The following is a 15103-nucleotide window of genomic DNA, read 5'->3' on the forward strand; positions in this document are numbered from 1 at the left end:
ATCTTCAGCTGGTGATAACCGGACCTCAAATCAATCTTGGAGAACACCATCGTTCCCTGAAGCTGGTCGAATAAATCATCAATACGAGGCAAATGATACTTGTTCTTGACTGTGACCTTGTTTAACTATATGTAATCAATGCACATTCTCATGGAACCATCCTTCTTTTTCACAAATAGAACCGGTGCACCCCAAGGTGACACACTAGGCCGAATAAAACCCTTATCAAGGAGTTCCTGAAGCTGTTCTTTGAATTCCTTTAACTACGCCGGTGCCATACGATACGGTGGAATAGAAATGGGCTGAGTGCCCAGCACCAAATCAATACCAAAGTCAATATCCCTGTCAGGCGGCATTCCCGACATGTCTGCAGGAAACACATCCGGAAAATCACGTACCACCAGAACAAAATCAATGACAGGAGTATCTACACTAATATCCCTCGCAAAAGCCAAATAAGATAGGCAACCCTTCACAACCATGTGCTGAGCCTTCAAATATGAAATCACCCTACTTGATACATAATCTACAGAACCGCTCCACTCAACCCTCAGAATTACTGGCATAGTCAATGTCACCGTCTTAGCGTGACAATCTAGAACAACATGATATGGAGATAACCAATCCATACCCAATATCACATCAAAGTCAACCATACTGAGCAGCAAAAGGTCCACTTGGGTCTTAAGACCCCCAATAGTCACCACACATGACCGATATACGCGGTCCACAATAATAGTATCGCCCACAGGAGTAGATACATAAACAGAAGAAACTAGAGACTCATGGGACATATCCAGAAAATAGGAAAAATACGAGGAAACATATGAATACATGGAACCATGATCAAATAATACTGAGGCATCTCTGTGACAAACTGAGACAATACCTGTAATTACAGCATCTGAAGCAATAACATCTGGTCTGGCAGGGAGGGCATAGAAATGGGCCTAGCCACCCCCTGATCTGCCTCCCCCTCAAGGGCGACCCCTAGCTGACTGACCTCCACCCCGAGCTGACTGGGCGGGTGGTGAGTTAACTGGTGCTGTAGTCGGAGGCTGACTCCTCTGCTGAGATAGACCTCCATGAAGATGAGGAAACTGCCTCCATATATGCCCAAGCTCCCCACACTCAAAACAACTCCCTGGTGCTGGCGGTGGACCCTTAGCACCGGGATATTTGGTAGAAGAACTTGGCATGGAAGAGCCCTGAACAGGTGGAGCACGGGACGAACTCTGAACTGGAAGGGCACCAAGTGATGAGTGGCCCTGATGAGAACTGTGAGAACAATGGCCAGATGATGCACCACGGTGAAATGGCCGAGCTGACTAAGCCTGTTTGAAATGACGACCTCTACCATGCTGGAACTGACCCCCAAAAAGAGAACATCTAAATCCACCCTGACCACGAGGCCTCTTGCCTCCCTCTCAACCCTCTCCTGACCGTGAACCATCTTAATCTGACGAGCAATGTCGACAACCTCATCAAAGGTAGCACCCAAAACTCGTTCCCTGGTCATGAGAAACTGTAGCTGATAAGTGAGGCCATCAATAAACCTCATGATCCTCTCTCTATCTATGGGAACCAACCAGATACCATGACGGTCCAACTCAGAGAATCACATCTCATACTGTGTCACAGACATATCACCCTGGCGAAGCCACTCAATCTGTCTGCACAGCTCCTCTCTGTTGGATCGAGGCACGAACTTCTCCAAAACAACCACGGAGAACTGCTGCCAAGCAAGTGGTGCTGCGCCAATAGGCCTACGCCTCTCGTAAGTCTCCCCCCATCTGAGTTCATCCCCAGAGAATTGAAAGGTAGTGAATGAGACCCCACATGTCTCCAAAATACTAGCAGTACGGAGTATCCTCTGACACCTGTCCAAAAAGTCCTAAGCATCCTCTCTCTCTGTGCCACTGAAAGGTAGTGGCTTGAGTCTTCCAAACCTCTCCAACCTACGCTGATCATCCTCAGGCATAGTAGGAACTACATAATCCTGAGCAACTACAATCGGCTGGGCTGGTGGTGCCTCCAGTGTCTGAAGTCCCTGAACAACCTGCTCGGGTGTGCGAGCGATGGGAGTCTAAGTGCCTTCCCTGGCTTGAGAAGTGGCTGCAGCCGTCGAAATAGAGACTGCCTGAGCAAGGCCAGTACACGCTGTCAGAATCTGAGCTAGGGCCTCCTGAAGGCCTGGAATCACAATAGGCACAGGTGGTGCCTGAGCTGGTGCATCAACAACTGGAACCTGGTCCTGATATGGGACAACCGGTGGATCTGTAGGTACTGCCCCAACTGTTGTATGGGCTGCACCTTTGCCCCTACCACGACCTATACTGCGGCCTCGTCCTCTCGTGGCCCTGGCTGGTGGTACTGGTGGATGGCCCTCCTGACCGGTAGCACGAGTCCTCACCATTTGTGAGAGAATGAAACAACAGATGTTTAGTTACTAGAATCAACAGATTCGCATGACAAGAACTCAAGAATGTGGAGTTTCCTAAAGGTTCTGCAGCCTCTCGAAGATAAGTACAGACGTTTCTGTACCGATCCGCAAGACTCTACTAAACCCGCTCATGACTCGTGAGACCTATGTAACCTAGGCTCTGATACTAATCTCGGGTGACGCCAAAGACAGTACCATCTGACTCTAACCATCTGAGTCCTTTCTCGCTTATCCGAGCTCGTAATATTCCTGCCAACACCAAATGGCAACCTTGATTCTCGACTTCTGATTCCCATGCTACCTTCTGCACCTAATCTTGCCAATACGCAAATGTACAAGAATTTCATCATAACTCCTAAACCACTAATAGGGTACACACTTCATCATATAGAAACCTTTCACTTAACTCATTTCAGAAAAACCATAGCGATACGCGACTGAATTCCCATAACCGTAGAAAATACCAACCTCAAGTAGTGGTCTAAACTACCATAACTCTTGCGGGAATCCTTTTATACCACAAAGCCATACGAATCGAATACCTCCCAAATCGACCAAGTTGTGGTGGCGCTCAAGACCAAGTGTACAATCACAAACCACATGTATAACTTCACGCTGGAGAAACTGGTCACTGCCATAACCGTGCTGATTCAACCATTACCAATCGAGCCACTTATTCTACTTTACTCGGGACTTTCCCTAGAAATAATAATAGCTCCATTCAAAACTTCACGAACCCAAATCCGCACTTATCGAGAGTGACCTTATTACACGAGACCATGCTATCTCAAAACCCACGAACCATCACATACTTTCCTTGTGTGCATATTCGCATCTTCAACGGGTACACTCATTCTGATAATTTCCCTATGATTCCGAAGTTATTTTCTCCCATTCCTCTAATGTCATACCGCAGACCAAAGATAACGTAGAACACTCCAAGCCATTTTTCATAATCCACTGCAAAGCTCAATGCTTAACCATACTTCTAGCTCGAAATCCTTACGCACCGCACTTTGAACCCACTAGAACCAATATTGAGAATCACCCACTCTGACTTATCCCTGAATATAATCAAACTCCAAGGCCCTGCTAGCATAGGAACACCCTGTCAAAGAAGCAACCAGCTGAATTCTTCTCCTAATACATCACATCCACACGAAGCATAAACTCTAGGTCTTCCCAAAACCTGAACATGAACCGATAAGGTTAAAGATAACACACATTCCTCAAATCCTTTGCTCAAATTACCACTGATATTTTCTTTCCTTAGTCGTAATTACCCACTAATATGCCGATAACCAAAAATCTCATAAGTAGACAACTATGTAATCCAATCGTAGGCGGTGGGGGCTCTCCCACTTAGCTAGAAGCTACCATTGCATAACTTTGGAATCCACCAAGACTCCTTATCCCCCATTGACATGATCTTGCACAATCAACCCGCCAATTTGCGTCAAAATCTTCATGTTAACCATTTCATGAACAATCTGTATCACTAGCCACGTTTTCATATTCAACCTCTCACCAGATAGCCAGTAGAATTCTTCGTAGAGGCTTTGTCAGCCATGCGACCGCTGACCTGCTCACAGGAGATAACCCACCTATGGAAATTACATGCCGACATCTTCCAACGTTGCTGCACTGGGTAAACTTACTATATAATCAGTAACCCATCCTGAGCCAGTGCTCATTCACCAGCTGTACAAGTTCGTTCACTCCTCATGGAGATCAACTAAAAGGTGCGACAGTACGTTCCCATCCAAAGTCATGTTGTATTCTTCCTCATATCATGCAACCCCTTTCCATCGTATCCAACCCTTCTCCATATAGCAACCAATATTCCAAATAAGTTTGTAGACTTAGTCACTGTCCACCATGAGTTACAAATCAATATAAACTTTCCTCAATGCGTATAGCTATCCTACCACAGAACCCCTATGCTACTCTACCACTCTCCCACTTTGGTCAAACCTTCTCCATTAAGCAACTACCTGACTTCTGTTTCTCACACTTGGCCTTCTAGAAACTTAACCTCCGCAAGACACCTCCCACATGTCCTTCCTCATCCCTCGCTGCCCAGTTATTGCCTTAACTCAATATCTATCTCTGTAGCACTTGAACCAATAGATCGCTACCAACTTTAAACCTCCCCGAAGATCATCTTCCTTGAGCGCTCAACACCCAGACCACCGATTAAGTCCTGAACCACCGCACACTGCGATCTCTGACAGCCGCTTCCCCAGCACTATTTCACACTACCTTTCCCCGAAGGAAAATTGATGAAGACCATAACACCGACAAACTTAACACATTTAATCCAGGGCGACGACAATATCCCAAAGCAAATACGCAAGGAGAAACACTCCGCACCACATCTGTAGTACCATTCAAATTCCTCGACTCCCAATTTATAACAAGCGTTTCATGCCGCATAAGATTGAATAGTAAGAAAATGAAGGCATAAGCCTTAGAGGGATCAAATCGCACGACGAGGAATCAAGTAGGGAAGTGCTCCTAATAGCCCTGTAGCCTCTCGAAGATAAGTGCAGACGTCTCCGTACCGATCCACAAGACTCTACTAGACTCGTTCATGACTCATGAGAACTAAGTGAACCTAGTGCTCTGATACTATGTTGTCACGACCCAAAATCCATAAAGGTCATGATGGCGCCGGATACCACTGTCAGGCAAACCAACAATAATTACTTAATTGGGTTCTCATTTTATTATTTTGAAATCATATTTTCCTTTAATTTAAATAGTAAAGAATGGGAATTTACAGAGTAAATAATAGAACTTTTAAATAATTCAATACAAAACAACCCATAATCACCCCAAAACCCGGTGTCACAAGTGCATGAGCATTAACTAGGAAGAATAAAATAAAATACACCAACTACCCAGAATACAAATTGGACATGAAAATGTAAATACTCTAAAGGAGACTCTACTGGCTGCGGGTCGTAATATGGAATGCAGCTCACGTAAGTCCCCTCATGCATACACGCCTCTGCTCTCACAAGGCCACTAGGCATATATGTACCTGGGAAAATTACCCCTAGGTGTTGTATATGGATGTGTGCTACTTGTTGTGGGGGCTATGTACGCGCGAGGTGACGAGAGCCCGTACGTAGCTACATTCATGTTATTGTCCGGGTAGGCTTAGGTTCACATCATACTATAGATGTATTATTTGAGCAGTCTCTCCTCTTAAATTCCTCTGTTTTACGTTACTACTTGAGACTAGACTTGTTATTGTAGAGACTTCACGAGTTCATGATTAGTCACCAAATAACTTTACTCCTCCTATGGCATGTTTCCGTGATATATGTATATATATACTTCTTTGAAAGGTTTTGTTACAGAAATTGCAACTTACACATTTATTCGTGAGTGGGGCCAAGGACCCGTCTAAGCTTCTTACTCTTATAGGATCAGGTCGTTCGCCTCGGCAGGATTTAAGTACCACACTCTCATGGAAGTGGGTTGTTCACCTCGGTAGGTTAATTGATTTATCATATGGTTCGGACCGTTCGACCCTCGGTAGTGAACATTTATATTATTATGTTGGATCGGGCCGTATGCCTCGACGGATTTATGTACCACACTCTCATGGGAGCGGGCCGTTCGCCTCGACATGTTAAATAGATGCATATATGGTTTGTGCCATTCGACCCTCATCAGCGCACAATTTTATTATTATGTTGTATCGGGTCGTACGCCTCAGAATTTTCTAAATTATATCCTCATGGAATTATGCGTAATATTTGGCAAGAAGCCAGAGTATCTGTAAATTTTCCCGATTTGGGTTATGAAAATCTATCTGATGAGATGCACTATATTCATATATATGCTCCGGTTAAGGAGGGAAATTTGCAAATGGAGAGCTCGCATTCCTCGTAAAGAAGGGTATTCGTACCACATAATCCATACTTGTTTATCTCATTTATTTACGTGGCTTCATATTTACTTACCTCTTTATTGTACATGATATTATTGGACCACTAGTAAGTATCGATGTCGACCCCTCGCCACTACTTCTCTGGGGTTAGGCTAGATACTTACTGGGTACACGTTGCTTACGTACTCATACTACACTTGCTGCACATTTTTTTGTGTGCAGGTACATATATGCCTAGTGGCCTTGTGAGAGAAGAGGTGTGTATGCATGCGCGGACTTATGTAAGCTGCATTCAATATTACGACCCGCAACCAATAGAGTCTCCTTTAGAGTATTTACATTTTCCTGTCCAATTTGTATTCTGGGCAGTTGGTGTATTTATTTTATTCTTCCTAGTTAATGCTCATGCACTTGTGACACTGTGTTTTGGGGGTGATTATGGGTTGTTCTGTATTGAATTTGTTAAAAGTATTATTATTTACTCTGTAAATTCCCATTCTTTACTATTTAAATTGAAGGAAAATATGATGTCAAAAATAATAAAATGAGAACCCAATTAGCGCGTCACTCTGACCTGATCCCGAATCTAACCAACTTCAACGCTCTACGAGCACCTGAACACCCTCTCAAAGAAGCAACCGACTGAATTCTTTTCCTTCTACATCACATCCACAAAGCATACACTCCGAGTCTTCCCAAAACCTGCATATGAATCGGTAGGGCGGAATATAGCACATAATTATCAATATCTCTGCTCGAATTACCCTTGATGTTTCCCTTTCTTAGTCACAAATAATCCACTAATGCATCGATAACTAGAAGCTTCACAGGCCGACAATCACGCGATCCAATCGTAGACGGTGGGGCTCCCCCGCTTAGCTTTAATCTAGCATCACTAATGTAGAGACCACAACGATTCCTCCTTCTCATTTACCATGATCCCGCATCGTTAACCTGCCAAATTTCTCGAAGTCTTTTGTTAAGCTTTTCATGAACATCCGAATCATCAGTCACAGTCACACACTCGACCTCTTACCTCGTATCAAATAGTATTCTTCATAGAAGCCTCTTCAACATCACGTAACTGCAAACTTGCTCACAGGAGATAACCCACCTATGGAGTTCTTTACCGACATCTTCCAACGACGCTGCACTAGGTACAACTACCACGTAATCAGTAAATTCTCCTGAGCTCATGCTCACCCACAGCCATATAAGTCTGCTTCTTCCCTATTTACATCAACTGCAGGTTCAACAATACCTTCCAAACTCAAGTCATGTTGCATCTGGAACGATAATCAAATCTTCACACCCCTCTTCATTTCAAGAAAACTTTTTTCTGCCGTGTTCGATCTTCCTCTGTACAACAACCACCATCCTAAATAAAATCCGTAGACCAAATCACCTTCCATCACGATTCCCAAAATCACTCTAAACTCTCTCAAAGCACGTGGCTATCCTACCACAGAATCTATATGTTACTCTGCCACTCCCACTTCGGTCAAACCATCTCCTTTAAGCAACTTTCCGACCTTTGTTGTTCGTACTTGACCTGGTAGTGATTTAACTACTGCAAGACACTTCTTGCCATGTCCTCTGTCATACTTTGCTACCCAATTGCTGCCTTATACCAACTCCCTATCTGTAGCACCGGAGCTAATGAATTTCCACCAACTCTAAACCTCCTAGAAGATCATCTTTCCTGAGATATCAACAATAGAAATACCAATTCGATTCTAAACCGCTGCACACCGCTATCTCTGACAACTGCCCCTCAGGCACCATTTCACAACACCCTGCCCCGAAGGAAAAATCAAGAAGACCATACCACTGGCGAACCTTAATGCATTCAAACAAGGATGATGACACTACATCATAATGAAAATTCCACCACGCTTGAAAATACCAAGTCTCGTTACTTCATCAACCAAAACCCAAACATCCATAGTCCGATTGCCTTTCCTTTGTTAGAATTAAATGCTAAACCTCTAAATCATGTACCGAAAAATCCTCCTTTCAAGTCATTCATAGCCTCAACCCATAAACGAGCACCTTACCATTACACCAACATTGTGCGATAATAACACATAGACATCGTAGCAATCAGTGCACAATCTTAAAACCATAGAAAATACAGTTACTGAGCTGGAAATAAAGAACATCCTTCAGCAAGGCGACGATAATAGCCTGCCCTAACACGCTGGGAAAAACATCCTGCAACACGTCTGCAGTACCACTACAACTCCTCGATTCCTAATTGATAACAAGTGCTTCACGTCGCATAAGATTGAGTATGAAGGAAATAAAGGCACAAGCCTCAATGGAATCAAACCGCACGATGAGGAAATCAAGAAGGGAAGTGCTCTGAACAACCTTGTAGCCTCTCGATGATAAGTACAGACGTCTCTGTATCGATCCACAAGACTCTACTAGACTTGTTCATGACTCGTGAGACCTAAGTGAACCTAACGCTCTAATACCAAGCTATCAAGACCCAAAATCTGCTAAACGTTATGATGGCGCATAACACCACCGGCAGGCAAGCCAACGATGATTTACCAATATAATTGCTCATTTTAGTATTTTGAAATCATAATTTTCCTTAATTAAATGGTATAAAATAGGATTTACAGAGTAAATGAAAACATTTACATAATTACAACAACGAACAACTTGTAGAAAACCCCCAAAACCCGGTGGCACAAGTGTATGAACATTTTCTAAGGAATATAATAATAATACAACATATGTCCCGAATATAATAAGACAAAATAAAATAAATAGTACAATGGAGACTCGGTGGATTGCGATGCGTAGCCTGGAATGCAGCTCACATAAAGTCTCCTCAACAGGTGCACCTACGCGCCAAGGTGATCATCAATGAACCTGCCAGATCCTGCACCTTTAGTGTAGAAGTGCAGCATGAGTACGTAAATCAGCGCGTATCCAGTAAGTATCTAGCCTAACCCCGGAGAAGTAGTGACGAGGGGCCCCCATCGACACTTACTAGAGGTCCAAATAAATAATATGATAAGTCATAACAGATGTGAAGTGCACAACAATAGTGGAGTAAGTCTGTACTTTCATAATTGTTCCCAATTATTTCCTTTAAAGTATAAATTTTCTCAAACTTGTATTCTTCCTTAATATCTCAGAACATGACAAGTGTCAATACCAAATAAATAGGAAAATGCCATAAAATGCCGTGCATCAATGGAAATATTAACTCGTAAATATTCGTGCTACTACCGATACAACGCACGATGGTGCCGAGGTCGTTCGACCCGATCCACCCGATCCATAATAACGTGTACACTGCCAAGGGACGTGCTCCACGATCCATAGATGCATCTATATATTTCCAAGGCATTCGGCCCGCTCTATAAGAATAAGTAAAGAAGTTATCGAATTACAAGGCACGTGTTTACAATACAACACAAAATGAATTTAATCTTGACCATTTTTCAAATAACTAGCCCACAACTCAAAGTGTTAAGGCTTTGCCTAGTGTACATATATTTCCTTCTAAATAAATTTCAATCATAACTTCAATTAATTTAGCCGGTAGAATGAGTTCAAGTAATTCAAACATTTCATGATAAAATCCTAAGTCTACCCGGACATGAACATGCTTTGGCTAGGTACGGACTCTCGTCACCTCGTGCGTGTGTATCACCCACAACCAGTAGCACATAACAATAAATACCATCTAGGGGTTAGTTTCTGTCACGCCCTACCACTCTAACTTGTCGTGATGGCGCATATCGATGGTACTAGGAAAGCCGACCTTTCAAAATACTTCAATATTTCATAAAAAAAGGATAATTCAAAGCTATTTCATACTAGACTTCTTTTTTACAAAAATCGGAGTTGAATTCAAAATAAAATGCGGAAAGATAGCCCCAAACATCGGGGTGTCACCAAGTCATGAGCATCTAGATATCCAGTTTAATAAAAATAGTGTCTAAGTATCAATACAGGAAAGTAAGAAATTATAGAAGGAGAGACAAGGTCTGCGGACGTCGGCAGCTACCTCATAGTCTCTGGTACTCAATCGCGCATGAACGCAATGACCTCCATGATCAAACACTCCTGGATCTGCACATGAAGTGCAATGTGTCGCATGAGTACAACCAACTCAGCAAGTAACATAAATAAATAAGGAACTGAGAAGGTAGTGACGAGCTATACAAATACGGTTCATTTTCAATAATTCCAGCAAAAGAATAGACATGCTTTCAAATCCTGAAGTTTAAATCAAATCAGTTTTATATAGTTACAGTGCAGGTAAATCCGGATATAGAATCTTTCAGAAATTTCACAACAATGACAGATAGCAACTAAGTGCATCAACAAATGAAAAAACAAGTACAACCTCTCAGGGCAACAGTCACTCAACTCGTCACAACAGCTCAATCACTCATCTCTCAGCCCTTACTACTCACACTCAATAGGTACTTGCGCTCACTAGGGGTGTGCAGATTCCGAAGGGGCTCCTTTCAACCCAAGCGCTATATCCGCACGGACAACTCACGTGTTGTACGGACAACTCATGTGCTATAGTATCAATATGTGGAACCGCACAGACAGCTCACGTGCTGCACAGACAACTCACGTGCCATAGTATCAATATGTGGAACCGCACCGACAACTCACATGCTGCACGGACAACTCACGTTCCATAGTATCAATACCTCACAGACAGGCCCTCGGCCTCACTCAGTCATCAACCTCTCTAATCTCTCGGGCTCTTGGAAATCACAAAGATAGGCCCAAACAAAGATAACATAGTGTATCAACAAGAATCAAGAAGAGGCTGAGATATGATACACAAATAAAACCATGATTGAGTACAAGACAACAATCAACAAGTAATTCAACAAGTACGCGACCTCTGCGGGTCCCAACAGTACCATCACATAGCCTAAGCATGATTTCTAACATGTTTTGCAGTCAAATTTTTATAACACTGGGAGAGCATATAGCTAGCAATAAGTTATTCAACTTTACAGTTTCATGGAATGGACCACGTCCCCATTCCTACGGTGCACGCCCACACGCCCATCACCTAGCATGTGCGTCACCTCCAAAATACTCACATTAACAAATAATCTGGGGTTTCATACCCTCTGGACCAGATTTAAAATTGTTACTTATCTCAAACCGCGCAAATATCCTACTCCAAAATGCCTTTTCCCCATTTATTAATCTCCAAACGCCCTGAATCTAGACACAACCAATACGATATAATTAATATAAGCTAAAAGAATCAATTCCACAAGAAAAACACGAAATTATAAGCCAAATTCCGAAATAGGCTCAAACCCGGCCCCCGGGCCCACGTCTCTAAATGCGACAAAAGTCACAAAACCCGAAAGCCCATTCACTCACGAGTCTAACCATACTAAATTCATCAAAATACGACATCATTTGGTCCTCCAATTTGCAAAAATCCACTCTCCCAAAACACCCAAATTTCACTTCAAAATCTCTCTAATTAGCTGGGGAACTCAGTGGGGAATCAAGATTTATGATAAAAAACGAGCACAAGAAGCTTACCTCAATAATCCCCTCGAAAAGCTTCTCCAAAATCGCCTAAGTCCTAGTCTCAAATGGTGAAATAAGACTAAAATCGCGAACCCTTGCTTTTTATACCTTCTGCCCTGACTTTTTGCATCTGCGGACCCACTGTCGCATTGGCGACGCCGCACCTACGAAAAATCCATCGCATGTGCGTTTTCCATTTAAAATCCTAGATTCCGCTCCTGCGGCTTTAAGACCGCATCTGCGCCTATCGCAGGTGCGGAAACCCATCGCATTTGTGGGCTAAAACTTGCGCCTGCGCCCAGCTGCCCGCTTTTGCGACCATCACAGGTGTGGGAAAATCTTTGCACCTGCAGTTTCTGCTCAACTCCTCCTTGGCCGCTTCTGCGGTCCCATCCCCGCTTCTACGAGCTCGCACCTGCGGTGCCCACTCCGCAGGTGCGGTTACACTAGTATTGGCAACACTTCAGCTGCTTCATCAACTCAAAAGATCAAGTCCATTAACCACCTGAAATCAACCCGAGGCCCCCGGGACCTCAACCAAACATACCAACTAGTCATATTACCCAATGTGAACTTAGTCGAACCTTCAAATCACCCAAAACAACATCACAACACCGATTACACTAGGATTCAAGCCTAAAGAGCTTCTAAACTTCTAAATTCCACAAACGACACTGAAACCGACTAAGCCACTTCCGATTGACCTCAAATTTTCACACAAGTCATATTCAACACTACGGACCTATTCCAACTTCCGGAATCAGAATCCGATATAAAAAGAGGCAACCCCCGGTCAAACTTTCCAAAAATTCGACTTTTGCCATTTCCGGCCTAAATTAGCTACAGACCTCAAATTCACAGTCCGGATACGCTCCTAAGTCCAATATTACCCAACAGAGCTAACAGAACCAACATAACTCCATTCCAGAGTTGTCTTCACACACTTCTAACTACAGTCAAAATCCTGAGATGTAAGCTTCTGTTTTAGGGACTAAGTGTCCCAAAACACTCCGAAACCAAAAACAAGACCTCCCGGCAAGTCACATAAGTAGAAACAAATACGGGAAAAATAGTAAATAGGGGATCGGGTCTAATACACTCAAAACAACCGACAGGGTCGTTACAGTTTGCCCCTCACTAAGTTAAACATGAGACTTACCTCGCTCCGAAGTTTCATAACCGGCTCCAAAGCCTCTCTAACACCTCAAATCAATGCCCTCCGATAAAACACTATTCAAACAAATGTGCAAACCAATCAAAATATATTCTAATACCCATAATTAATCAATTTAAATAAATTTCCAACTCCCCTCGAAAAGTCAATAAAGACAACCCTCAAGGCCACGTGCCCGGATTCCGAAATTTTTTGAAGATAAACTTTACCCATAATACCCCGAACTAAAATATATATCTTATTTCAAATTCCATGTCCAACTTTGTGATCAAAATCTAAAAATACTAAATTCTAAGTTTTCTACCAAAAATCCTAAATTTTTACTAATTCCCATGTTTAAATCCATATACAAACCATGTATTTAACTTGTAATAGGTGGGAATCACTTACCTTGTGTTACTTGATGAAAATCTCCCCTTAAAGCTGATGGTAGGCTATAATTATACATTTTAGTCACTTATTTCACTCTAATTTACTGCACTTTAATTGAGTTTGAGCTTTAATCGCTAGTGTTTTGCACTTATTGTATGTTTTATGCCTTGAAGGAAATGATTTCGAGTTAAGAAGATAATTTGGAGCTAAATCAAATAATTTGGAGCTTTGAAGTCTGAGTAGAGGCCCAAGCAATTAACCCAAGATCTAGTTTGGGACCGAAAACTGAGTATTTATGAAAAATAGAAGAAAATTGCTCAAAGCCATAAAATTGATCTATCACAGAGTGGCTCAATGGCTGATGATTACGTGACTTAGAGAATATGAAATTGAATTGCAAATATCTACTTTATGAATGGCTTAATATAGTGTTGATGTCATGCACTATGAAAGGCAACAAAAGAAAGGCAACAAAAGAAAGGCAACAAAAGTTAGGCAAAATAAGTATTAAAAAAATAAGCTTAAGAGGAATTCCATTAGCACGACATAGGGTGCGTCGCCTAGTGCGGCGCGCCAGTGCAAAATATGGCCCGAAATGATTTTGAAACACGTTCTGAAATTTCCCACAAGTGTGCCGCATGCCGAGGCACGACATGCGGCGCGGTAGCACAAAAATGTTAGAATATCTTCCCATTTTCGCTAAAAAGGGGTATTTTCGTCCAGGGATTATTGAGGGATGGTTTAAATATACGGGAAAACACCATTTTCGGACTTTGTTTTGACACATTTTCGACCTAAGGAGGCCAATGAGGCTAAGGAGGAGTTGGAAGAACACAAGCATAAGGATTTCATCATTCCTTCCTCACTCAAGATCCGAGTTTGGATTGAATTTATGTTTTTCTATACTTTAGTTATATTTGTGAAGAACTTCTCCATGTCTATGGAGTAGTTCCTTTTGGGTTTTGATGGATTGGTGTATTGATGATTGTTTGTGGATTATAACTTTATTTTTATGTATTTGAATAGTTTTGTAAGATTTAATTGTTGCATCTATATTCACATGTTCTTGTAATCGAAAGAGGCATAACTATTGATATCTTTGCATTATATTGTTGGTTGAGTTCATAGATTCTTCTAAGTAATCTAAAGAGGCTAGTTGAATCATTGATTAAACCTAGTTAGGAGAATAATCGAAAGAGGTTTTCCTAAAGACCGATCTACTATGAATTTTTGCATATCTTCACAGTGCTTAAATTGGTTCATCTCGTGAGGTTAAGACTTAATCGAGAGAGGAGTCTTTGCTCAACGTTTGAACTAATAATCGAGTGAATTCGAGATACTCACTCGAACATTGGAAGTGAATTATCTAGAGTTAGATCCCGAACAATTATCTTGTACTTATCCTGTCAAGACCCTATCTTCTCCCACTGATAACCTTAGTTGCTTATTCCTTGTCTCGATAGTCATTAGTCAATAGTTTTAGATTTTTAGTTAATTTCAATTCTTAATCATATAAATCTCAATTGTTGATCCTCATGGATAGAAATCAAGCTAGAAACTACGAGAAAACTATTTAAATTCAATCCATGTGGACACGATATTATACTATACTGTCTTTGACTAGCGAGCACAATTTAAGTATGTGTTTTGCGCTCGTCAAATT

General features: G+C 42.1%; 1 protein-coding gene across 1 annotated transcript; it reads right to left on the bottom strand.

Annotated features, from left to right (window-relative positions):
* Positions 1-345: 345 nt before the first annotated feature.
* On the bottom strand, positions 346-1981 carry LOC138909427 (uncharacterized). Its single transcript, XM_070200627.1, has 5 exons — positions 1950-1981; positions 1632-1793; positions 1373-1511; positions 1021-1268; positions 346-367 (listed from the first exon to the last, which is right to left on the bottom strand). Exons 1-5 carry the CDS (start codon positions 1979-1981, stop codon positions 346-348), a joined length of 603 nt encoding a protein of 200 aa, XP_070056728.1.
* Positions 1982-15103: the final 13122 nt, after the last annotated feature.

The sequence above is a fragment of the Nicotiana tomentosiformis genome, chromosome 4 (genome assembly GCF_000390325.3).
Source record: "Nicotiana tomentosiformis chromosome 4, ASM39032v3, whole genome shotgun sequence".
Lineage (NCBI taxonomy): Eukaryota > Viridiplantae > Streptophyta > Magnoliopsida > Solanales > Solanaceae > Nicotiana > Nicotiana tomentosiformis.

Coding starts and splice junctions, on each gene's coding strand:
- LOC138909427 (XM_070200627.1), bottom strand. CDS start 1,981: ATGCCTGAGGATGATCAGCGTAGGTTGGAGAG. Junction 1,794..1,949: donor GATCAGCGTAGGTTGGAGAG/GTTTGGAAGACT, acceptor GGATGAACTCAG/ATGGGGGGAGACTTACGAGA. Junction 1,269..1,372: donor TAGATGTTCTCTTTTTGGGG/GTCAGTTCCAGC, acceptor AGTTCTCATCAG/GGCCACTCATCACTTGGTGC.